The 26,989-nt window shown below is 45.5% G+C and overlaps 1 protein-coding gene across 3 annotated transcripts in view; it reads right to left on the bottom strand.

Annotated features, from left to right (window-relative positions):
• Positions 1 to 20,567: 20,567 nt before the first annotated feature.
• The window catches only part of LOC119167561 (uncharacterized), a 69,187-nt gene continuing 62,765 nt past the window's right edge, over positions 20,568 to 26,989 (bottom strand). For all 3 annotated transcript variants that reach the window (XM_075890796.1, XM_075890799.1, XM_037419067.2), the window contains exons 5-6: positions 23,280 to 23,427; positions 20,568 to 21,573 (exon numbers count right to left, since the gene is read on the bottom strand). In XM_075890796.1, coding sequence (XP_075746911.1) covers positions 21,440 to 21,573; positions 23,280 to 23,427 — 282 coding nt within the window. In that variant the 3' untranslated portion in view covers positions 20,568 to 21,439. The remainder of the gene's footprint in view (positions 21,574 to 23,279; positions 23,428 to 26,989) is intronic.

Genomic DNA, 26,989 nt, shown 5'->3' with positions numbered 1-26,989 from the left:
TCTATGTGACCGTCCGTGCGTCCTTTCCCCCGTCCGTGCGCGCGTCTGTTCGTGCGTCCGCATGTCCATCTGTGCGTTCGTCCCTGCGTTCGTCCGTGCATCCTCCCCTGCTTCCATCCATGCGTTCATCCGTTGGTGCAGCCATCCTTGAGTCCGTCCATGCATCTGTCAGTGTGTCCGTTCGTCTATCTATTCAACACTCCAAGTACCACCATCTAGCATCTTACCATCGTATGGATGGATGGATGGATGGATATGGCTGTACCCTTTAGATCTGGCGGTGGCTAGTGCCACCAAGCCGTAATACCTAATGAACCAAAAACTATATATTTTTTTTCCTTAAAAAGTGAGTTTGAGGATTCGTACTTTGCAGTGAAGAGTTTAATTTTCACTCGTGCCTTGACTTTAGCCACCAATCAGATAACCTCCTTCTAGTTAAGTCTACCCGCTTAAAGTTTATTTTGCCCTCCCGGTCCCTAAACCCCAGTGCTTTGAAAAACTCTGCGCCATCATCCTGAACTATAGGGTGAACCCCTTTAGAGAACATTATCAAGTGTTCGGCAGTTTCTTCTTCCTCTCCACACGCACTGCATACTGTGTCTACCTCTTCGTATTTGGCCCGATATGTCTTGGTTCGTAGTACTCCCGTCCTGGCCTCAAACAGTAGAGAACTACCCCGAGTATTATCATAGATGCTTTCCTTGGCAACTTCCTGCTTAAAAGTTCGATAGATCTCTAGTGCGGACTTCTTAATCATGCCCATTCTCCACATGTCAGTCTCCGTTTCCTTCACTTTCTTCTTAACCGATAGTTCTTTTTGTTTTGGTTTGGCCACCTGCTGTTTTCTAAGTATTTACCAGTCAACTTCCTGGTTCGCTTCCTCCATTTTGTATCGACATTCTTCATGTACAAGTAGCTGAAAACCTTCCTAGCCCAACGCTCTTCCCCCATTTCTCTCAATCGCTTCTCAAATTTTATCTTGCTGCTAGCTTCTCTGCCCTCAAATGATGTCCATCCCATATCACCTTGTACTCCATGATTTGGTGTATTCCCGTGAGCTCCTAAAGCAAGCCTACCTATTCCAATTTGCTTAATTTCTAATCTTGCTTGAACTTCTGATCTCATGCACAAGACCGCATTGCCGAACGTCAGCCCAGGAACCATGACCCCTTTCCATATTCCTCTCACAACATCATACCTATTGTAATTCCACAGTGCCCTATTTTTCATCACTGCTGCATTCCTGTTACCTTTAGTCGTCACGTATATTTCGTGTTCCCTCAGATACTCGGTCCCATTGCTTATTGATACGCCCAGATATTTGTATTTATCTGTTATCTCTAGCGTGACCTCCTGTATTCTAAGCTCACTACCTTCGTTGTCATTGAAAATCATGACTGCTGATTTTTCCCTACTGAATCTAAAATCTAACCTATCTCCCTCATTACCGCAGATGTCCATCAATCTCTGCAAATCTTCCTTGTCGTTGGCCATTAGCACTATATCATCTGCGTACATTAATGCTGGTAGTGCCTGATCAATAAGTTTTCCTTGTTTGACTAAAGAGAGGTTGAAGCCCAGTCCACTTCCCTATAATTTTGCCTCTAATCCTTCTAGGTACATCATGAACAATAAGGGTGACAGGGGGCACCCCTGCCTAAGCCCCCGTTTTACCTCTGCAGGCTTGGATACCTGTTTTTCCCACTTTATAACTACCCTGTTACGTTTATATGCACCCTTTAAAAGATTAGTGACTACATGTTCCACGCCTAGTGTGTCCAGTATTCCCCACAATTCCTCTTGAACCACGCTATCGTACGCTCCCTTGATATCCGAAAATGCTAGCCACAGGGGCCTGTGTTCTTTTTCTGCTATTTCGGTGCACTGCGTCAGTGAGAACAGATTGTCTTCCAACCTCCTGTGTTTCCGAAACCCACTCTGCAGTTCCCCCAGCACCCCCTCATCCTCTATCCACGCCTGCAGTCTTTCCTTTATAATCTGCATCGCCAGCCTATAGACCACTGATGTCACTGTTATAGGGCGGTAGTTGTTTATGTCAGCTTTGTCCCCCTTTCCTTTATAGATCATGCTCATCCTGCTAATTTTCCATCCATCGGGAACTTCACCATCGATTATTATTGTACTCACTGCCTCTCTCCAAGCCTGCTTAGACTTCGGACCTAATGTCTTTATCAGCCTAATTGGAATGCCATCTGGGCCTGTTGATGTACTACTAGGAACCCTTTTCTCAGCCCTTTCCCACTCTTGTTGTGAAAATGGAGCAATTGCACCACTTGATTCGTCCTTGTCTATTGTGGTGCATAAAGTACTTCTTTGTTGAAATTTTTCTGTCACCCTTGTTCTTATATATTCAATAGCTTCGTCCCCTTCTAGCCTAGCACCTCGGGCTGTAGTTATAAAACTCTGCTCTAGGCTCGTCTCATTTCTTAGGGAGTTTAGATGGTTCCAAGTTTCGCAGCTCCATTTCTATCTTTTTTATGTACTTCTGCCAGTCACTGAGCTCCCTTCCTTCTAATCTTTTCATTGATCAGAAGGGATGCATCCCTTCTACAGCTTAGAAAGGTTGCCCATTTTCTTTCCACATCATCTGTCGGTTCACCCCGCTGCCTAGCATGTCTGTGTTCTCTAGAGGCTTCCTGACGTTTTGCTATGGCTCTCTTAACTTCCACGTCCCACCAACTTTTGGGTTTGTGTTTTCTTTTCCGGGGTGACTTGTCACGCGTCTTAGCAAGCTCTAGCTCAAAGAGTCTAATCAGATTCGTGTACGTCCACACTGTCTTATTATCCTCCGTGATTACTTTCTCAACTTGTTTAGTGGCTATTTCAATTTGCCTTTCTGGATAAAAATTTTCCTGTAGTTGCTCATCTTGTCTCCTTCCCACTTTCACTGCTCTTCCAAAACTTAGCTTGATACATTTGTGATCGCTACCCAGACTTCTGGAGCCACCTTCATCTATGTGCATTTCCCTGAGCTTATCATACATCCTATGTGATATCAGTGCATAATCTATCGTCGACTGAAGCCTTCCTACCTCCCATGTTATTTGGTCTTCACACTTCTCGGTACTGTTGCAAATGATCAAATCAAGCCTTTCACACATATCCATGATCATTTTGCCTGTCGGGTAGGTATACCCATCTATATCTTCTATGTGCGCATTTATGTCTCCTAGTATAATTATCTCGCACTCTCTTCCTAACTCCTGAATGTCCTTTGGTATACACTCTACCATTGCCTGGTTTTCCTCTCTGGCCTTTGCTCCCGTCCACAAGTACACGAAACTAAGGAGTGTCATTTGACCTGCCACTTTCCCATTTAGCCATAAATGTTCCTTGCACTCCTGCTTGACCCTTTGCCAGTCCGTACTTTTTTGAATTAATGCCCCAATACCACCCCCTTTCTGCTGCCTTCTGTTCTATTACAATATTCCCACGCGTAGTCCGGATTGTTCGGAGGTTGTTTCATGTCCCTGAGATGTGTTTCTACAAAACTGTATACCATCGGCCTCTCTTCCCTTAGCTGTTCTTCTATCTCTTTCCACTTCAGCCTGTTCCTACCACCCTGCATGTTAATATACCCTATGTCTGAATGGGCTCGGCGCTCGTGGCTACGTCTATTTATGCCCCGGACTCTACCTATTTTAGATATTGGTGGCACTTTGGAATCGTATCTGTCCGCATATTCCGCATATGCACTGCCATCCAGCGGACATTCCAAGGACTAAACGAGAGGTGGCACACACACACTCTTTCTTACGGCTTGCGCTTCGTGTCTACTTTCCACCTTTAAGCACCTCGAGTTCATGGTATATACTAGTTCCAGTAGGGTTGACAGGCGGGCTAATGGTACAAATTCATAATGGAATAATTGGAAGCGCAAACCAACGGGACACAAGAGAAGAGACAAACAAGGGCAGTTTTTCTCTTCCCTGTGTCCCGTTGGTTTGCGCTTCCAATTATTCCATATGAATATACTAGTTCACTGTATTCTTGGCACTGCAGCCCAACGCTCGCTAAACCTTTCTAAAACCAAGAAGGTTATGCCCAGCGAGTATAACGTAGCAACCCTTTCTTGTCAGATAGTGCTTAATGTACATGCCAATGGCTGCTAAGGGGGAGTGAGAGATAGGAGAATTCGGCTTTTAGTTACCGCGCACGCTCCGAATTTTTTAATTCTTCAACAACGCACAGAAAAAATCTCTCACCTGCACCACCTTGGACGTCAAAATGTAAGACTGGTTACACACTACGGTTACTATACTACGACTACGAGGGACAAACGGGTGCCGCTATATGAAGCTTCGCCCCTAAATTAATGGTAAAGATATTGTATTATTGCATTCTTAATTTGATATCAGGTGGGCTCACATTCCTCCTAGAAAAAAAAAGCCTTTCCAGCAATGCACTTGTGTTTAGTAGTGTCACGTGATCAGGACATTCACGAAGAAATCAGTCGGCGCCTCCAAGAGGAAACTTTATTTGGCCAAAATTGTGGCCGTGAGACGGAAATTTAAACTGCAAGCCTTACACACTGTGCACTGGTTGTGACGAACAGAACGTCGGCCCTTGATAATCGGATGAGCGGTATCAAAGTGGGTATTTGTGCACATGGCGTGGAAGGTCCTAGCGTTATTGATCACTCTTCCGAAATTTTTCGAAAACACTTCACCATTTGCATCCTGCATGTAACATGATCTGAGTGGTCACAGAAAATTTTGAAGCTTTCAGAACGTTGCGGCCTGGTCTGTTCCGAGTGTTGCTAACAGCATTTCTTGGCGAATGTCGAACTATTTACTGTAAAGAAAGTATACGGGCGTTGCAATATTCCAGCCGATCCTAAGAGCATTGGTGTCAACAGGCTTTCCAACAAGCTATGCTTAAGGGAAGCCTGCTGGCACAGCAGGAAATATGCCGAGCGCATGCGGCAAGCCGCAGAGGACGACCGATTTCGCTTGGCGGAGAATGCAGCCTTGTAGGTGAAGCCGGCGAGGAAACGTCGTTAAGCGCACACGTCGGTTGTACTGGAGTGTTAGAAGAGTCGCGCCGCACCATTCGCACCGGTTTGGGCGTTCATATATATAGCCTAAATGCGCGCACAAGCGGGACAGAAACACTGACGTGAGCATTTCCTTGCGAATGAATACAGTAAGCTTTACTAAGCATATCATATTCATGCGCACAAAAATGCTAGCACCAGTGTCACTATCATAAACGTCACAACATGTTCCGCCCACGCATGTAACAGGATTACTTTTTTGGGTCTTTCTGCAAAAATACTGCGTTTTTGTGCTAGTGCGTGAAGCGTCTGCATATACTGCACTTTCTAGTAATAAGCCCCTATACTTTATTGCTAGAGTACCGAAGACTTTGAGCATGGCAATATAGCAGCGGCTTATTGCGTTGACATGTAACATTATATCACGCTGTTCGCGTTTCAAGGCACTGCATTCAATCTTTCGGGACTTTTTGTCGACTGTTTGAATAAGTAAACTCTGAAATGCTTCACCACAAGCTTTAGGCAAGAATTCACCTTCTTCAACTTGATAACATTAGTTCTGAGATGTTGGAAATGTGAAAATAATAATTTTACCTACTGTACATAAGCCTTCAGTATAAGTTATAACACATACGAGTGCTCTCAAGCTGTCTTCTTAGTCCCTTGTCCCTCCTTGCACCGTTGTCAGTATAACAGACCACCAACTTGTCCAGAGATTTGTGCTCTAAGGTTCCATATATATGATACATGACACTTCAAAAGCGGAACGTGTGCTGGCATTATCGCTGAACTAACTCGCCGGGTTTTGATCAGCTTTAGGTTTTTTCACACGATAGGATATGTACAAGAGTTGTTAGCGACGACAGCATAAGTAAAATTTACAACTTATAAAAGAGAACAACAAGGTCACGGGGTCGATTCTGCATACACCTAAGAATGCTCAAAGGTGAAATTCATCATCTTTATCATATTTTTCCTTGATCGATCTACTGATACATTTCAACCTGCCCCCGACAAACTTCTGCACTTAACCGAGAACTTACACTGCCTCAGTGATCGGAGGCATTGCAAGCTTTCTGCACCTCATGTGGTTAAGCACAGCCGTCGTGATCGGTCCACTTTTAGCGAAGGGAGTATGTCATGGTATGACGTCATGATGACGGTACGAAATTCAATGGTCTGTGACGTTGTGGTGACATCATGTGCTGACATTATCACCTATGTTGGTCTTCTGAATTGCTCCATATGGTGACGCCAACGGCTGATTTTCGTGTTTCGTGGGGCATCTAAATCTTTCCTCTTGACAAAATTTTGTTTGGTACTCCTGCAAATAGTCCGGGAGGTCCGCACTTATAGTTCTGGCCTAGGTATCTTACTTAGCCGCCACGGTGGTCTAGTGGCTAAGGCACTCGGCTGAGGATCTGCAAGTCGCGAGATCGAATCCCGCCTATGGCTGCCGCATTTTGGATAGAGGCGAAATGCTTGAGGCCCGTGTTTTGAGACTTAGAAGCACGTTGATGAAGCCCAGATGGTCAAAATTTCTGGAGCCCTTCACTACGGCGTCTCGTATAAGGAAGTGGTGGCTTGAGACGGTAGACCTCAATAATTATATTATTAGGTATTCTACTTGCACACCCGTCTATACAAGACAAACCGAAGACGAGAGCGTGTTACCGCCCTGCAGTGGTGTTCTAGTGGCTAAGGTACTCGGCTGCTGACCCGCTGGTCGCGGGATCAAATCCCGGCTGCGGCGGCTGCATTTCCGATGGAGGCGGAAATGCTGTAGGCCCGTGTGCTCAGTTTAGGGCGCACGTTAAAGAACCACAGGTGGTCGGAATTTCCGGAGGCCTCCACTACAGCGTCTCTCATATTCAAATGGTGGCTTTGGGACGTTTAGCTCACATATCAATCAATTAATGAGCACGTTCCCCGAAAAGTTTCTCGATGAATATAGAACACCTTTAAGAGCATCTTTTTAACAATGACTTTGGGGAAAATGTTTCGCTTGTCTTCTGAGATTGATGTTATTTATGCGCAGAAGAAACAAGATTGGAGAATCTCCCCCTCTACTCACGGCTACCTCTTCGGCAAAGCACATCGAAGATGCTGAGAACCCCGAAGACTACAAGACACAGCGCAACACCTTATAGCTGTATTATGGACGGCTTAGTCCGAAGTTACATGGCATCTGGAACAACGTGCACTATTATCGTTCAAGTTTCTTTTACAACGTCTGTCGCGCTTGCAAGCAAGAAGTACTGGAATAGGTTTCTAAGCTTGTACATTTCGACCGAACTCCGGAACATTGGAACAAGATGAAATAAGCATAATATCATCGAAACAAAGATCTTCTGCATCATGATTTTCAGAATAACCTTGAAACAAACACTCGAAGGTTTGTAGCAAAGAAAACAATTGTTTTATTTTTTTGAAGTGAAAAATGTTATGTTACTATAGGAGATTGAAAAAGCCTGATGCTCTGAGTGTGTTCTTCTAATGCAAATGAATATATCAGTTCAGCTCGATCACCTATGTTACTGCGCTATTACTGTTTCAGTTAATAAAAAAAGGCAAATTTTGGGAGCTCGCAGACCCTGAAATAAAGACATCCTATTACCTGAAATTTACACTACTCCTGCCTCATGGCAACTGGAGTGTCCATGTTTCGCAAACATTTACTTGTTATGCAACATACTTATGATAGCCCTACCAACCGAAGGAGATGATAGAGGTCAGAGTGTGTCTTAAATAAATATGAATACTGAGAAAAAGCCTAATGCTGGTGGGACACCTGGTACCACCATACTGCATACGCTAAGTATCCGAAGTGTAACGAGTATCTTTTCTTGTTTTGTTTGTTTGTTTAGGTTGAGGGTGCAAAAAGGGGCTTGCCAGTTTGCATGTCTCAATGCGTAAAGTTGCGTGTATGTCTTTCAATTCCTGTATCACTTAAATATCTTTTCATTGTTCTTAATAACTACACCAATGATAAAACAAATATTGCGTAAAGCTTTCAATTATATATATATATATATATATATATATATATATATATATATATATATATATATATATATATATATATATATATATATTGAAAAGGGGTTTATTGAGGTGTGTTGCGACGGTGGCCCCACGATAAAAACACGATCAGGACAGAGCAACGGTCAAGCAGATACCGGCGACGATCAGCATGAGGGGAGTGAGGGAAGCCCAGAACCCAGTACCCAAGCGGGGGCGATGTTGCTTGCCAAGGATGCGTTTTCTTCTTCACAATTTTCCCCGGCCGAAAAAGAGCCATCCTAGCGACTTCAGAGCCTGGAAGGGCTATGATATGGCTTAAGGCGCGCGACGTGGACGATGTCACGTCCACGCTGGCGCATGTCGTCAGATGGGGAAAGTGGCTCAATGAGAAAATTCTCTGGCGAGGTTTGCTCCAAAACGCGGTAAGGAACCTCGTACTTCCGGACGAGTTTTGAGGAAAGGCCGGGGATTTGGTAAGGAACAGCCAGCCGTACTAGTGGTCTGGATTATTTGCTGTGGCTTCGTGAAGAGTCGGCGCTGTTTTTTTTTCTGGCGCTGCTGTTCTTGTGACGCAAAGGTGCGTGCGAGTAAGCGGCACTTTTCCGCTTTTCGGGCAGCTTCGGACACAGATGGGCATTCAGATGCGTCAGGAAAGGAATGGAAGGAGAGTGTCGATGGTGTGTAATGGTTCGCGTTCATAAAGATGAAGAAAGAAAAGAGAAAATCTAGTGGTCGACTGTGCCACGGTGTTGTATGCGAACGTGATGAATAGAAGAATGCTATCTCAGCTAGTAAGATCAGATGTCACATACACCGTGAGCATATCGGTGAGGAAGTAGTTAAATATTTCCGTGAGCCCGTTAGTCTGCGCGTGGTATGCCATGGTCTTGCGATGAACAACTTGGCATTCAGAAAGCAGAGCCGTGACGAATTTTGATAGGAAGGCTCGACCTCGGTCACTCAATAGTTATCGAGGTGCACCATGTAGTATTATGAAGCGATGGAGGACGAAGGACGCTACGTTCCACGCAGTGGCACTTGGAAGGGCAGTGGTCTCAGAGTATCGTGGTAAATGGTCCACAGCGACCATGAACCACTGATCTTTATCTGATGTTGTCGGTAGAGGGCCATAGAGACCAATTCAGATCTGACCGAAAGGTTCGGCAGGGCACGAAAGCGGTTGAAACGCACCGGACGAGTGGAAAGGCGATGATTTGTGGCGATGACAGTCAGGGCAGCCCATAACGAATTTCCGAACAAAGTTATACATTCAGCGCCAGTAGAAGCAATGGTGAATGCGTTCATAAGTTTTGAAAACTCTGGCATGCCCACATTGGGGATCGTCGGGAAAGGAGGCGCATATTAATGATCGCAAGCTGTGGGGGACAATAAAGAGCCACTTACGACGTTCAGGGGCGTAGTTGCGTCGTTGCAGCAGCAGATCAGGAATGGCGAAATAAGCGTCTTGACATCGGCGAGATCATAATGCCGCAGTGGTTGACGATCCAGAGAGACAGTCAAAAAAGGAAGCAATCCACGGGTCCTTGTGTTGTTCACTGGCAAAAGAATTAAGGTCAAGAGATGCGACGGCATTGATACCAGTGGTTCCGCATGCCGAGTCAGGAGGTAAAGACGAACGGGACAGGGCTCAAAATGCTTACGTCTGCTGCGATAGTCGACGCGAATATCGTACTCCTGGATTTGCAGTGCCCACCGAGCTAGGCGGCCTGAAGGATTTTTCATTGTGGTGAGCCAACAAAGTGCATGGTGGTCCTTTACCAGGTCAAATGGGCGACCGTACAAATAAGGACGGAACTTGCGAAGCGCCCACACTACCGCTAAGCCCTCCTTTTCAGTGATGCTGTAATTGGCCTCCACATTAGTGAGCGTGCGACTCGCGTAAGTGACGACTTATTCGGAGTAGTCCGGCTTGCGTTGGGCGAGGACAGCGTTAAGACCAACCCCACTAGGGTCTGCGTGAACTCCCGTTGCAGCTGTTAAGTCGAAATGCCGAATGGGAGGAGATGATGGCAGACTACGGATCGTGGCAAACGCTACGTCACAGTCAGGAAACCAGGATGAAAGGTCTGCGTCAACGCGTAGGAGGTTGGTCAGTGGTGACATGATCGACGCAAATTTCGAACGGAGCGCCGAACGTATGAGCATAGGCTGGCGAAACTGCGTAATTATTTCAGTGTATTAAGTTTCGGGATTCAGCGACTGCTCGCAGTTTTGCAGGGTCGGGTAGAACACCATGCTGGGGCACGATGTGCTCTGAGATGGACAGCTCTCGCGCGACAAAGCGGCACTTTTTAAAGTTCAGTTAGAGCCAAGCATTGGTTAAACACGTCAGAACCAGTTGGAGCCGAAGCAGATAGGTAGAAAACACGGGAGAGAACATGACAATGTTGTCGAGATAGCATAGGCACACAGACAACTTGAGTCCACGAAGTGTGTTGTCCATGAATCGTTCAAACGTGGCACGAGCATTACAAAGCCCAAAAGGCATTGCCTTAAATTCATACAGGCCATCTGGTGTAATGAACGCACTTTTTTGGAGATCAGCTTCTGCCATAAGAACCTGCCAGTATCCAGATAGCAAGTCTAAGGAGGAGAAGAATTCGGCTCCTTGGAGGCTGTCAAAAGCGTCGTCGATGCGCGGTAATGGATAGACGTCTTTCCGCGTCACCCTGTTTAATCACCGGTAGTCGACGCGAAATCGAATCGATCCATTCTTCTTTTAAACGAAAATGACAGGAGATACCCAAGGACTGTGACATGGTTCGATAAGGCGACGGCACAGCATCTCTTCGACCTGGTCGTTGATGACGCGACGTTCTGCAGCATCGACACGGTACGGTCCTTGACGCAATGGCTGGTGCGAACCGGTGTCAATGTAGTGGTGCACTGCGGAAGTGCGACCCAATCGCGGCTGAGAAACGTCGAATGAATTCGCGAAGTGTTTGAGGAGATTAAGAAGTTCGGCGCGTTCGTGAGCACTTAAGGTGTCGGCAATGGAACTCGAGATGTTCCTCGACGAGCATTCCAGTGGGGAAAAGGCATGAAGTTCGGTCGAGGTGCTAGTGCACGATTCATCTGGCATGTCAAGGAATAAAGAAGAATCAAGATACTCCACTTCACCAAGACATTCACCGGCAAATAGCGTAAGCGGTGCGTAAAGGGGGTTGTGGACGAAAATATTGCTTCGGACAGCAGAGACGTCAAGTGTAGTGAAAGACAAGGAAACGGCTCCACGGCTCATGAAAATGTTGGAAGGTGTAAACATTACCGTAGCATCGTTGTGGTCATCGCAGCAAACAGGGACAACGGCAAGAGAAGCTGGCGGAATTTGAGTGTCCTCACGCACGACGAGTTTTGGCGACCGCTTAAGAGTTTCGTGCAAACGTTCGTCACACAGGTGCGAAAATTGAACTTTAGCGTGAGCGCAGTCGATGACAGCATGATGATGTGACAAAAAGTCCCAACCGAGGATAACGTCATGCGAGCACACCGAAAGGACGATGAACTTGACAACGTACATAGAGCCTCAGATGAATATGCGGGCCGTACAGGTGCCGAGAGGTCGAACTGGTTGTGCGCAAGCCGTACGAAGCGATAGTCCAGAGAGCGGCGTGGTCGCTTTGCGTAGGAAGTGCCAGAGCTCGGTGGCTGTAACAGAAACGGCAGCACCTGTGTCGACGAAGGCAAAGGTAGAAATACCATCGACAGATATGGCGACGACGTTAGCAGGTGAAGTGCGAGGACATGTGCATTTCGACGACGACGCAGTTCTTGCCTCTGGAACTGTGGCGTTCAGTTTTTCCGGTTGGAGGAAGCGGGTCGGGGATGCATTGGGGACAATGATCACCTGCGAGGAGTCGGGGAGCGGGGAGAGTGAGTCTAAGATGAGGGCTGGAGTGACTGAGACTCGTGAAGGTTAGTGTAGCCATACCGCGGTGAGGGATAGGGAGCAGGTAGGTGCATGGGCTGAGGGTCATAGATAACTGCCGAGAAGCGTCATAGAGTGGTTGGAAGCGACGGCTACATTATCGTGCCACGTGTATTGGAGTACCGCAGGCGTAGCATATCGGTCGATTGTCAGGAGTGCGCCAGGAATTGCTAACTTGCGCTGCGGCCCAAGGAGTAGAAAGATGGGCGGAGTGGGGAGCAACCAAAAACGTGGGTGGCAAACGCTGCATGCGGGGTATGCTGCTACCTGGGCATACGTAAGAGGCGCGGGCACGGGCTGCATAGCCGGAGCATGGGGAACAGGCATAGCCACATCTTCTGGTGGGCAACGACGGGAACAGCCTGAGCTATCTCTTCGGCAATAACGTCGCGTAGTGCTGAGGGCAGACGAGGGGACTGCGGCTGCCGCGTGAAGGGGATCAACGATGATGCCGAGCTACTATTTTTGCACAAAGTTTGTAATCTCTTGCAGGGTTGGTGAATGATCGGGAATAGAAGTAAGGCTGGAGAGCGAGTTGGGGTGTGAAGAAAATGGCCGAGTCAGGGCGCGCTGCTTCCTGAACTCGTCGAAACTTTGACATAAAGTGAGAAGTTCCGCAACGGTGCCAGGATTACGGGCCAGGAGCATGTGAAATGCACCGTCAGTTATCCCTTTGAGGATGTGATGAATCTTCTCCGACTCGGGCATGGCGAGATTCACGCGGTTGCGAAGACCAATAATGTCTTCTGTGTAACTGTTGTAAGATTCCGTTGGCTTTTGTGCGCGAGTCCGCAAGCGTTGCTCGGCTCTGAACTTGCGGACAGCGGGTCGGCCGAAAACGTCAGCAAACGACGTTTCGAAGGTGGACCACGTCGTAATGTCGTTTTTGTGGTTGTTATACCACATTTCGGCCACGTCAGCGAGGCAAAAAATGACGTTAGTCAACTTGTCGACGTCATCCCACTTGTTGTTTGCACTCACCAGTTCGTAGTTAATGAACAAGTCTTCCTCGTCGGTATCATCAGCTCCGCTAAAGACCTTGGGCTCTCGCAAGCGAAGAATGCCTGGGTTGCCGGAGGATGGAGTTGAAGAGCCAGGTTGCGCGTTGTTGGTGGCTATAATGGGCGGCAGCGTTCGGTCGCGCAGCTTCAGGTTTAGGCGGCGGCGAATGGCAGCACCCTCCACCAACTGAAAAGGGGTTTATTGGCATGTGTTTCGACGCTACCCCTTCGATGAAAACGTGATCAGGACAGAGCGACGGTCAAGAAGATGCCGGCGACGATCAGCACGAGGCGAGCGAGAGAAGCTCAGAACTTAGTACTCAAGCGGTGGCGATGTTGCTTGCCAACGATGCGTTTTCTTTTTCAATATATATATATATATATATATATATATATATATATATATATATATATATAATGTCAATGAAAGGTCAAAAGCGGTAGCAGTGTCGGTACAGAAGCATCAAGCGCAGGCCGAGTATGCGGTAAGCGTCGCAGCAGCAACCAGGCAGTCCAGCTCGCGCCTGGCGCCAACGTGTCGATGTCGCTGCAGTAGTGGCCATTCTTCTTCACTACATATCGTCCCCCGTCGGAAAAATAGCCATCCTGGTGACTCACGGAAATACTGAGTACGAGCGGTTCGTAATATGGTTTCAACCGCTGTACGTGAACGGTTTTACGACCTCGAAAGCGCTGGTCTGTGGACGGCGTCACGGGTTCGATGATGTAGTTAACAGGTGAAGTCTGCGGGACAACGCGGTAAGGTCCCTGGTACTTTGAAACAAGTTTCGAAGAAAGGCCTCTAGGGACAGCTGGAACCCAATGCTACACAAGGATGTTCGGAACAAAGTTAGGGTATGGGTGGTTACCGTCACGCCGAGATTTTCGTCTCCATTGGTCGATGGTTGTAAACGACTGGGTGAGCTTACAGCATTCTTCGGCGCGGCGGGCAGCTTCAGAGATGGGTGTAGACTCGGAGGAATCGGAGTGGTAGGGCAGAATGGTATCTAGTGTGGTTGAAGCTTCTTGGCCCTATAACAAAAAAATGGCGAAAAGCCCGTAGTCGCGTGTGGAGCAGTATGGTAGGCGTATGTTCCAAAATGCAGAATGAAGTCTCAATCGGAGTGGTCAGAGGCAACATACTTAGCTATCATGTCGCCAAGGGCAAGGTTGAATATTTCTGTCAAGCCATTTGTGTGGTGGTGGTAGGCGGTAGTAGTCCGGTGAATGACACGGCATTCGGCAAGGAGTGCGTTGACGACTTCAGAGAGGAACACGCGTCCTCTGTCGCTGAGAAGTTCACGCAGTGCGCCGTTGCGGAGAATGAAGTTCCGCAAGAGAAAAGATGACACGTCGCGTGCTGTGGCAGCAGGCAAAGCGGCTGTTTGTCCGTATTGCGTCAAGTAGTCGACAGCGACAACGATCCAAAGGTTTCTGGAAGCCGTGAATGGAAGAGGCCCGTACAGATCGATTCCAATGTGGTCGAAATGCCTGGCTGGGCAAGGAATTGGCTGAATCGTACCAGAGGCGGGATGAGGCAGAGCTTTTCTTCGTTGGCACTGCGGGCACAACTGAATGTACTAGCGCAAAAAGGTGTACATGCCTCGCAAATGAAACCGGGAGGAAAGGCGAGCGTATGTTTTCAAGATGCCCACATGTGCGCACCAAGGGTCAGCGTGGAAAGCTGAACACATTGCAGCACGAAGATGGCAAGGTATGACCAGTAATCACTTTCGGTCGTCAGACTTATCATTCCGGCGATAAAGGAGGTCATCGCAGATCTCAAAGTGAACAGCTTGACGGCGCAATGTTCGAGAAGTTGGAGAAGTCGGCGCGTCTGAAAGGAATCGCCGCAGAGCGTTGATCCAGTCATCCTTACGTTGTTGAGACGCCATGTCGCAGCTTGCTGGAAACGCAACCGTTACGTCCACGGCAGATAGACGTACAGGCAGAGCTTTCTGATGATACAGGTGAACGCGATAGCGTATCGGCATCAGTGTGACGCCGGCCAGACCTGTAGACAACATACATGTTAAACTTTTGCAACCGCAAAGCCCAGCGAGCTAAACGGCTGGAGGAGTCCTTCAACGTGGATAACCAACAAAGTGCATGGTGATCGGTCACTACGTCGAAAGGGTTACCATATAGGTACGGTCTAAGTTTACCTAGAGCCCAAATTATTGCCATACACTCCTTCTCTGTTACAGAATAATTCTTCGCTTTGGTGAGGGTACGGCTTGCGTAAGCGAAAACGTGCGTCTGGAATCCCGATTTGCGCTGCGCGAGCACGGCGCAGAGTCAAACACCGCTTGCATCGGTGTGTGCCTCAATCAGAAAAGTCGGGTCAAAGTGACGCAAGATTGGCGGTGAGGTTAACAGGTGGTGCGAATTTTTTAAGGCATCAACACAGGCGTGTGACCAAGCGTAACTTTTCGAGTCATTCCGTGAAAGATCAGTCAAGGGGGCGGTCATCATCGCAAAATTCCGAATAAAGTGGCGGAGATACGAGCAGAGGCCAAGGAAGCTGCGCAGATTCTTCATAGATGAGGGTATAGGGAACTTTGCAACTGCCTGAAGCTTGACAGTGTCAGGAAAAATATTGTCTTTATAGACAACATGGCCGAGGATCGTGAGCTGACTTGCGCAAGTTTAGTTGAAGGCCGGCGTCAGTTAGGCACTGTAGTACTTCATCTAGCCTGTGGAGATGCGTAGGAAAATCTAGAAAAAATACAACCACGTCATCTAAAAAGCACAGACATGGTTTCCACTTCAGGCCATGCAAAAGATTGTCCATCATCTGCTCGAATGTTGCGGGCGCGTTGCAAAGGCCAAAAGGCATGATGCAGAATTCGTAAAGGGCATCAGATGTGATATAGGCCGTTTTTAGGCTGATCTTCCGGTGTCATTGGGAATCGCCAGTAGCTGCTCCGTAACTCAATAGAAGAGAGGAACTCCGCACCTTACAGGCTGTCAAGGGCGTCGTCGATTCTCGGTAAGGGGTAAACGTCCTTTCGAGTTATTTTGTTAAGACGACGGTAGTCAATACAGAAGCAAATTGACCCGTCTTTCTTCTTAACGAGAACGACTGGAAATTCCCAGGTGCTATTCGAAGGATGGATGACTCCACGCTTGAGCATGTCAGCTACTTGGTCACCAATAACCTGACCCTCTGTCTCGGACACGCGATAGGGTCTTTGACGCAGTGGTTTATTGGTGCCCGTGTCGATGCGGTTACACACAGCAGATGTGCGGCCGAGGGGACTATGCTGGGAGTCAAAGGAAGAAGGGAACTTGTTCAGGAGTCTTAGAAGCTGAGCACGTTGCGAAACGGTTAACGTGTCAGCGATGGAGCTGCTCAGTATTTCAGCTCTAGTATTCTGCAGCGAATAGGCACAGGTAAATCCTGCGACTTCGTGTTCGGCGAAGGAACCATTCGACATGTCACTAATTGCAGAAGGGTCGACACTGTAAACACGCCCGACTCACTCGCCCCGAAGTAGTGTTACAGGACATGACAGAAGATGTAAGATAAGCAGTATGCTGACACCGTCATGAAGTTCCAAAAGGGCATGAGGTAGCGGCGAACACTTGCGACGAACAAAAACGGCAGATAGGGTGAAGAGGGCACTTGGCTCGGCGAGCACGTTGCAAGACACCATGGCCAAGGCAAAAGAGTGCGGCAGTATGATAACGTCTTCAGCAGCAAATAGTTTGTCCCTGGTTTCAACAGCGTCATGTAAAGTAGCGTCGCTAAACACTTCAAATTCCACCTCAGTGCGCGAGCAGTCGATGACGGCCGTATCAGCGGAGAAAAAGACCCAACCCAAAATGAAGTCCTGGGATGAGGAATCCAACACTAGTAATTCGACGACATAGATGAGGCCGTGAATCGCAATGTGAGCAGTCCAGGCTGAACGACTTCGACCACACCAACACCACATCACTCACCACGTTAATCTGGGTGTGGAGAATATTTTGCTTTGTAACCCCTTCAACGATTTGCTTGCAGTGTACTGTCATCTACCAACAAACGCACAAAAACAAGCGGCACAGCATTTGCCATGTTTTCGAGAGTGAATGCGAGTTCGCGCGACTTTCCGCGTTCATTGAAAATATTGGGATTCATGCACAACAAAAGCACTGGTGAATTCTATACGCGCGTAAAACAAGGTGAACTTCAACTGCAAAGGTCGGATAACATTTAACTAACTACATAATCTCGCGAAGCCTGCACGTGTTCTCTACGAGCTATAATCAAAAACGTGAGTTGCCACAATTTTCACTTTACAGTAGCTTAGCGTCTTGCAAGAACGAATCAGTTTGATCGTCTCATGGATGGTCCGGTTTATTTACTCATACAAAAAACATTCAAAGTAGTTAGCGTTCGTATCTTATTATCATGTTACATTGAGGTTAGCACAACTCAACAACTGAACATCTCTGACCATCCTCGAGAGGATGCCCATGAATTCCGCTTAGTGGCGCGACAGTACACTCGCAAATATCACTTGTGTGCTTCCCATGGCGGTCAATTATGATCGAGGTTTGTGCAAACGAAGGCACGCAGCCTCATTCACGACAATGATTACCGAGACGAGAACATACCCCACGCTTCACGAAATTGTTATGCTCACGCAGCCTGATTATGAAGCATCGGGCAATTTGTACAAGCATAAGGTTATCATGTCATCGGGTCAGTTGCTCAAAAGACCCTTGCAATCATCCCTACCGGTATGATTGAAGAATGTGTGAGGTTGAGTCGGAGCTCGGAAGGACCGGATATCTTACCCTAAACTCAAAATATATCTCGTAGAATCAAGAAAGTTTTGACGAAGTTTCACAGGTGGTTCTTATTCATGTGAAACAAGCTAAAAGGACTTTCAAAAAGATCAAACAATTGTAGAATTGGAAGGAAGGAATGGTTAGGAAAAGAAACAAAACTAGTAAAATGCTCAGAAAGCATTGTTTACAGCACTCTGCTCTCCTGTAATAGAAATTGCATAGGCCGAACCGGTAAATCTATTAATGAGCGACTACGCGACCACAATAGCGCTGGGTCACATTTAACGCAACCTGGTTGTTAACCAGTGATTATGTTTGGTTCCACGGGTTTTTGTGCCATGCCCACGTTATACTGCAGTTAGTCTAGTGGCCTGGCCACTGTTTTTCTAATGCGTTTTTATTGATGATTTTTAGGTTTTCTTTAGGGTCGTTAGTACACAATTTATGATAATACCTCGCAGTTTAACCGAACAGCTATTCTTGTCTTTCTAATATTATTAGCCAAAAAATGCAGGTATGCCATTACGCTGTGTGAGGGTGTCGCTAAATTGTTATTCTATACAATCTAGCGCTGGAACTTGGCGTGCTCTCAGTACGTACCACCTGCAACTTTCTCACTACAATTCTAGAATAAGTTTCTCAAACACCGATCTCTCGAACTAATACTTGAATATGTCCAAGTACTCAGAAAAAAATTTACATGCATATTTAGCACGCTTGAGTACCATAATTCTAGTCATGATTTCATATCCGTGCAGGGCGTGCATGAATCAGCGATAACTGCATGTGTTATGTTTACGTCATTGTTCAATTTTTTTTTCAAAAAAAAAAAGCGTCAACTCACCGATTCTTGGAGCTCTCACTCAATGAGACCGCAGAGCTCAGTTCAGTAAGGAATGGCATTCAAAATCGGCCCGCAAAATGCAAACAATTAGCTCGAGCAAACAGTGAAGCAATGTGCAACACCTTTTTTTTTGTACTTAGATTGAATCACACAGAGTCGTCGTACTATACTGATTTAAAGATTTCCATATTAACAGACATACATTCATATAGAATGAAATGATGAGAATTTCGGAGATCTTCAGAATGTTAAAAAAAAACATGAAGTGCGTCTTTATGGCAAGTGCAACAAATAAAAAAAACTGGATTAGCAATGTTTCAATCACTTCATCACATGTCGCCGCTAAGGCGGCTTGTTGGAAGCATAAGCCCAAATACTTACGTTGCACTCAATGTAGGTTTCCGTGATGGACGGTGACAGAAAACGCGCATGTAAGCGCTAACATTTAAGCTTGCTTAGCAAATATGAGTTACATCAAAAGCTTTTATTGCATTTTGCCACCACTGCAGTATCTTGTCGCCCTGTGCTGCCTTAGAGCTGAATATTAGTACATAGGAGCCAAATCTGATACTATAGTCTTCATGGGAGCTTAAACGCATCAGGTTTGAGCTACAATAGAAATTATGGTATTAGTCAAAGCCTCGCTCTTTCGTCTCCATGTGGCCTGCATTTACTTGTCACAAGACGAAGTTGAGAAACGTTCAGCAGTTCAACTCCACCACGTTCGCTGATTTATTCTCATTGAATTGAATAAATTGAAATCGGCTAAGGAGGTTCCTAACAAGACGTTTCGTGTCTTGCGAAAAACCAAAGCCACAAAAAAAGAATAGAAACCCAAGTCATAAATGTGTTCGAAGCTGCAAGGACCAAATAAATTCACTTGCTCGCCGTCATTCTATATATGGTGGCCGAGCAATCACAAGGCGCACAGTTTCATCACATAAATATTGCGGGGACCTCCATGACAAAATTGTCGAATCGCAGCCCATACGCGTAATGTATCAGCTTTAAGATCTGACACCGGGCAAAGCGCGATATGCAACCTGACAAAGCACCCGCCAATAAAAAAGGGCTCTTCAACTCAGTTGCGAAAACAAAAATATTCTCTATGAGAGAGATACGCCTAGTGAGTTCGTGCGTAGCTAAAAAAATTGTTGTGGCCGCGAAAGAAGAAATGAGAGCTGGCGGAAGAGGAGCTGGGCACCCTACCCTGTCTTATTTCAATTTTTTCCCAGTGGGAGAAGCACCGCAAATATTTTGTTGAACTCTGTTAACATCATTCAGATGAGCTCGTACTTATTTATTATGTACTGATCATATCTTATGAAGCAGCGCAGAGGCAGCCACAATCATGCAAACATAAATTGCACCAATCTATGTGAGCGTAATTGCATCCGTTTGCGCGCTGCTTCATAAGGCATTGTATTTAATTGATGTTGTCGTAGTGTTGCACAAAATGCATATATTCGAATCAGCTAGAACAACGCAGTGCTTTCGAGTTACATAGTGTTACATGAACAACATGTTTAGTGAGCCTGATGTCATGATATGATGGCGTCTGTCGTAGTAACGAAGTGCTAACGTTAACAAAAATATTTTGGAATTTTACGTGACACTGAAGAAATATGTTCTAGAAATATTTTCTTCCCGTTGAAAGGTTGAAAACAAGTAGGAATCATATGAAATAAAAATTCTTGGTGGAGCCATTTGAAAATTCTTCCTAAAACTTTCATTGATATTACTAATTATCTCTGTGCTCCACAAACATGCTCAACGTCAATGTTCGGGCGTGTTCACTTGTGATAAAGATTCACGAAAGCTTTTTTACAACTGAAGAAAACATCCAACACTTTTTGGATGTCCATGAAAGGAAATGATATTTGCTTATGGTGTCATGGAGCATTGCTCATTTGTTTTCTGGAAACAGCAGTATTCACACTTACGCAGGTCTTTATAAATAAGATTCATTTATTGCAAAATATGTTCAATGTTTTCAATACATTTCGTGGAAAAATGAAATTGCGTTTTAGAGCATTCGGCAAAACAAATAACTGATGAAGTAAACTCAGTCATGAAGTACAAGCAGTAACCTATCCTATACCTGGCTGCATTTATGCTGATCATATGTGCTTGCAGAAGAAAAAAAAGAACAACCTCCGCGAGCCTCCTTTTACTGGTTTGGCACGCGCAGCTGCGGTGTTGTCACACCGAAAACGCCTCGACAGTTTGGCAGAGTGCTGGGATTTTTTTGTGCCATTTCTGATGGTTTGCGCCAATTGCCAATGGTTTTGGACAAACCATTGGTGCATTAAGTAGTAGATAAGAGGAAGAAAAGAGCCACCTGTGGCATCATTCGTAGAGAGAGGTTGGCATGACCTAATCACGGGGCGAAAATGCGGATGCATGGTTAAAAAAAACGACGACGAAGTGATAAACAGGCTGTCAGAGCGTGCAAGCGCCTGGTGATAGTTCGAGAAGGGCACGATGATATCTTAACTGCAAGCACGTGATGTCAATTGCAGTTAGCCTAGAGCTTCTGAGTGTCACTTTCTCGCCTCAAAGTTAAATTTTTTAGCACCATTTTACGACGCCTTAAGGAGGAGCCCTGTGCCCCATTTCTCCAGTTACGTCAGGGAATTCACCCGTGTGGATAATCTTTGTTCTTATAATTGTCTCACATCCTTTAGTGAAACCTCGAGTAATTTTCACTTGCCAGGCTGCGTACATAACGAGTTCTTTGCAGCTGGCAGGTGTAGCCAGTAGCAACCACAATATACCGGCTGCGTGATCGCCAACCATACGTCCTGTCCGAAGTTTTTTTTTTAACTAGGAATTGGCATTGCTTTCCTGTTTTGTACGTATGCGAGCGCAAAAAACACAATGGCAGTGAAAAGCTGAATGCCGGCAAGGAGTCTCAGGAGGTTGTCGTACGATCCCATTTTGTCTCGGAAGTGCCCTGAAAAAAAAAAAACGAAAAGCACTTTGAGCATGCTATGAAACACGATAGCTATCACCAGAAAACGGCCACTCCTATTCCTCGCCTCATCATCATTTCAATAAAAGTTGTGAACGATGTCAGTCCTTGTAAACGGGACAATCACAGTGGTCCTTTCGTATGTGTGGCCTGACTCTTTAAATAGTTTGAAAGACCCTGCTTTTGCGGATTGAAGTACTTTGTTGTTACCTATAAGATAAGGCTTCTGTTTCAATGAAAAATCTTAGTTTTGTAGACGTTTTTGAGTGATAGCATGAAACAATGCGCCCGTATTTCGTTTACAATGTGAATCAATAGTGATCATGTGGTTTCCGTGCTTTCAGTGAGCTTTGTGGGCAAGGAATCCTTGCTGTTACACACTGCAGTGGACCATTTCGCAAATTCACATAAGCCCCTAGCAACAGCCGTCCAAAGTAGCCGGATGAAAACTCGCTGACACCGCAATGTTCTTATGATGAAATGCATTTGAAATTGGTGTCGGGGTGCACTATACCATCTCGAGGTTTTATTTATTTTTTTCATTGTGTTAAGTCAGAATTTAGCCTGATTATACCAACACGAGGCGGTTTTTTTTGCTGTGTTACGTCAGCGAAACAGTTTGCTTATTCTCACCCATGCGTGCAACTGTTTAAACATTTTTATTAAAAGCCAAAAATATATGGTAAGTAGGCGTGTGCTGACACTGTTGGTTACAAAAATTATGTTCGAGGAACGAACGTTTCGCGCACACGAAAGCTCTTTGAGCGAAAAATTGCGCTCAAGGTAGGTTGGTTCGTGCTTACATGTTGCAGAAACGCCACACATTATTTTCATCACTTTTCGCTGTATTGTTTGGCAGGGTTACTTGTGCGAGTTCTGAAGAATGGTATAAGATGGTCTTCAAGGTGTCTTGTGAACCCCTCTAATCAGCTTCCGGACGTCAGTCTAGATGGCGATACATTACCGCTACGAAGATGCAGGAAGTGCAAAGACAGAATACAAAATGTGCGTGAAGTTTGCATATTATGGTTTTAGGTGCTTAATATGCCATTTAACACAGACACAATTTTCAGTCTTAAAAGAAAGGTGGCTAAATCGGCTTTTGCTGTGATCGTCTCGCTGAGATTAAGTAATATGCCTATTTCGACATGTGCGACGTGGTGTAGCCTTCGATAGAGCAGGCTCACCTAGTTTGTTTCTGCCGCATATGAAAAGTTGAAAAATCTATACTTGCCGAATGGTGAATCGTATAAGCACTTGCGTGTCCAGACGGATCCTCACAGAACATAGGCGTAGAATGTGGGAACACAAATGCAACTAGACACAACGCTGCATTGTCGTATGGGTCTCGGCTGTTCTGCATGCAACGTTGCTAAACTTTGTCCCCAAGTAAAACACAACGCTTGAAGCTTTGAAAAGGGGTCAATTGTAATTTAACAATGCGACAAAAGAAATAGGAATTTTCAATATGCAATGTGCTTTCCCTAATTAGAAATTGGGCTCTCCAAAATAAGTCGGTGTAATTGGCTTACTTTACTTACTGCCAAATGTTAAATGACTTAGTGTTACAGAACATCCTTTTCTTCATTTAGCAAGTCAACTGTGTGTGCGCACTACACTTAGGAAAATTCTCTCTATGGTTCGTAAACGATGGTTTTGTACAATGTTTTGAATTTGCTACAATTTACCTGTTATGAAGGGATTTGCAGAAAGAAGAGGAATCAGAGCAAGTCCATTGGCTCCCCAGAAGGTGGGCACTGCTTTAGCACCAAAGCTGTCAGCCACAAGGACTGCCTTGAGGGTAGTCACGCACGCCAGGAAAAATATCGTTGTCATCTACGTAAAGATTGCAGTTTTCGAACTTCATTGAGAACCTCTGCGTGTAGGCTGCACGTACACTAAAGCCCTTATTGAAAATGTTTCTTTTTTCATGTCCAAATCAAATATATCTGCCGAAAAAGTCTGTTACCATTATCATTAGGAATGATGAAGTGAAGATACGCTCAGAAATATGTGGTAGACGTGGCTCGTATGCTTAATGAAATTGTTCAACTTTGCAGAATTTATCTATTGAGTGGCGCTGCTGCCACCATAGCACTGGTAGAGCTTTCTTAGAGCTAAGAGGAAGGAAGTGAGAAAGTATCAACGGGCCTGCTAGGTTTACAAAGGAAATCTGTAGATCACAAGTTGCCGATGACTCTGGTAAGTGTTTTTTTCAACACCCTAATCCAGGGCTGAACAGATGTCGGGGCAAATCGTTTTATCTGGTAGCTGCATAAACAAGTCCTGTACGCTCAGAGCCAAGTATGCTCAGTGTAGCATGGTACCAGTTATAACTGTTAGGGTGATACATATATGTTTAATGATTGTGAAGATTGATGGGTCTGGTGCGATAGGTGATTGAACTGAAGAATGCATGTACGAAGGTAAGAAACTTTTGATCTTTTGATCCCCCCTCCCCGGTAGCTGTTTAAGATGGTGATAGTGACAGAGTCGACATTTTGCGGCTGGCTTAGCGGCAACGCAGTCTTTCACTGCAAATAGAGTTTTGCTCTCAAGCAGCATCACTGCTTAAATACGCGAGCGTAGAATCGCGCTAACACGGCGGCGTTTATGGGAGCACTTTTCATTTCACTTGCTTCCTACTGCCGCCATCTTGGCGTGGTTCGAATGACCAAAATTTTGATCCCATCTGGAGTAACTGCACAAAAAGATGACGCAAGCGAAAGCGGCCGCTGGAGTTAAAGAGGCCACCGTAGTGCTCACTACAGCTTCAACGAAACCCGCGCGATGAAAACACAGCACTTACACATGGTATCAGCCGTCTGCTGATTTCTGACAACATAAAGTGCGTGCGACCGTACGTAGATCATAGAACGCGTTTCTTGCAGCTGAAGTGCCGCAGACCCCTTCTGAACCCTCCAGCCGTAAACATTTAGCACGAAGGAAGGTGGTTCGAGTGTTTTCAATTCGCTTAAGCCACGATTATGGTTGTCTTCGTACACTTTTTCTTGCGCACAAAACATACGACGCAATTGACAATATTATTTACACGTAATACATAATCTCGATTCCAGGTAACTGAATTACGAGATGACAAGTCCTGAAAGCCTCAAATGCAACAGACCAAATGGGAAGTGCCGCTTGCGAAGTCAGTCAATAGGCGAGAGGTAGCCGACACCAGAAGGTATAACATGAAGAGAATCGAGCAGGCTGTAAAAAGCCACAGTAGCCTAAAGGCTGCGAAAGCAAACTTGCGCATAGGCAAAAATCGGATGTATGCATTAAGAGACAATGAAGTCAATGACATAGTTAATGTCGATAGGATAGTAGAGGTGGCAGAGGAGTTTTACAGAGAGCTGTATAGAAACCAAAACAACCATGATGATATCGTAAGAAGCAATAATAGCCCTGAGGGAATCGTCATCTTACCAGCAAGGTTAGGGGAAGTAATAAAAGCACTAGAAGGAATTCAAAGACGCAAAGCCTCAGGTGAGGATTAGGTATCAATGGACCTTGTGAAAGATGGTGGAGAAATTGTGCTACAAGAACTGGCAAACTTGTATACGTGAAAGTCCTGACGGGTATGCACCAGAATCTTGGATGAACGCACACATAATCCTAATACATAAGAAATTACACAAATCTTGAAAAATTATTAGCCAATCAGCGATTAGCCAACTCAGAGGACAAATGACAGCTCATGAATACTGAAGTAGACATGAAAAATAGAATAGGAGGTCTGAAAAGCCATACGCATCAAACTAAAGTAATGTGTAATAGTGTCGACAATAAACTGCGCTTTTCAATAGGGGAAGAGGGGCTGGAAGTTGTAAAAAAATATGCCCACTCAGGATGGCGTTGCGACTGGGGCTCATTTGTCGCGACCGAAGCCATCCAAGGATAGGGGCGAAGACGAACTGAGGAGCCGAAGCTGAAATCTGGAACATTTATTTACAGATACTTCCATTATTTAGGCAGCGGGATACGACATTAAAAAAAAGAAAAGCACACTCGAGCGTCTCTGCGCTCGCGTGCTATATCCTCCGTACTTCCAAGATTCCCTGCAAAGGAAAACAAATGAGTCCAGGACCCTCCAAAGGAATCGTCGTCTTTCCCTCCGCCCACGAAGAGGCGATTGCCTCTCGCTGGTGGTGGTAGTAGTGATTTTTAAGAAAAAGAAGAAGGCACCTAATTTCGGCAGCCCTTAAGGGATCACGGCACAGTGTCTTGCAGGGGAGGGAGGAAGGCGATGAACAGGATAGTTGACAAACAAGTCTGGCGAATAGAAGAAGCAGCAGAAAGCAGCCGCGTGTCCGTCGTGGCAAAGAGGTCGGGAAGTCGCCTACAGCGTCCCAAACTTGTGATGAGAGGCGTGTGGAGGCCTTCTCAATGTAGGAGGGCAAGTGTGCCCTTGCTGTGGTGCGATTACTCACATTGATAACGCTGTGCATGTCCAAATTTTTCCAGACAATAAAAACAGCCTCCCAATACACACGCTAGTCTTGAAGTGTTCATTGTCGCCATAGTTTCATCCCAGAAGCATGCTTTCTCAATTCGGAAGAGCAATGACATTAGATAAGCGTAACTACGCATGATGGTCCGTTTTTTTTCTTATACTTAGACATTTCCCAATTATTAATAAATGGCTGCTCATTTACTTCAGTTGTTTTATCGTGTGTGGACGCAGCACGCTATTGCAATAATAAGCTTCGTCTCATACATCGTGGCATGGTTTGGCGCCTACGCGTAAATACTGGCACGACTATTTCCGAAAAAGGCACGCTAGGGAGGAGGGAGTGTGGCGACTAAAACTGAACTGTTTATTCACAAATATATTTTGCGTAACTTAGCATAGCCATGTTATTGTTTGCGTAAGTTCAAGTGCATTTAACAGCGCCTTCTGGTGCGTGAATATTTTGAGCAGTAAAAGAACCTCACGAGTGTAATTGAATATAGAGCTATCCCAGTCGAATATGCGAGGTTATGGAACACTCACACTGGTAATACTAAATGATGTCCTTCAGAACTGAAACATCTGGAAGACATTTCTACGGCAAAGTGCATATTTCAGGCATTTTTTTTTAGAATAAAAAGTGTTAGTAAGCTCTGAGAGCAGAGGTTGTCGTCAGACACGTGTACAGAGACAGTAAAGCGCCATCATGTGACAACATTCCATGTAGTGAAGCATTTAGTTGAGATATAATAAATTTGGTGTCTACGAAAATTACTAAAATACTTTTACTTCAATTAGGACAATGTAGTCATAAAACCTGCATAATAACTACTAATAATTTAGTTTCAGATGAGATGCAACGCTCACCTTACACAGCGTTGCATTTAGTCATAATCTGGTCCTTAATTGCGTCACAATCTGGGCTAAGTGCATCTCAGATTT

Source organism: Rhipicephalus microplus, chromosome 3, assembly GCF_043290135.1.
Source record: "Rhipicephalus microplus isolate Deutch F79 chromosome 3, USDA_Rmic, whole genome shotgun sequence".
In the NCBI taxonomy this organism is placed as follows: Eukaryota; Metazoa; Arthropoda; class Arachnida; order Ixodida; family Ixodidae; genus Rhipicephalus; species Rhipicephalus microplus.
This window is presented reverse-complemented; position numbering and strand designations above follow the sequence as displayed.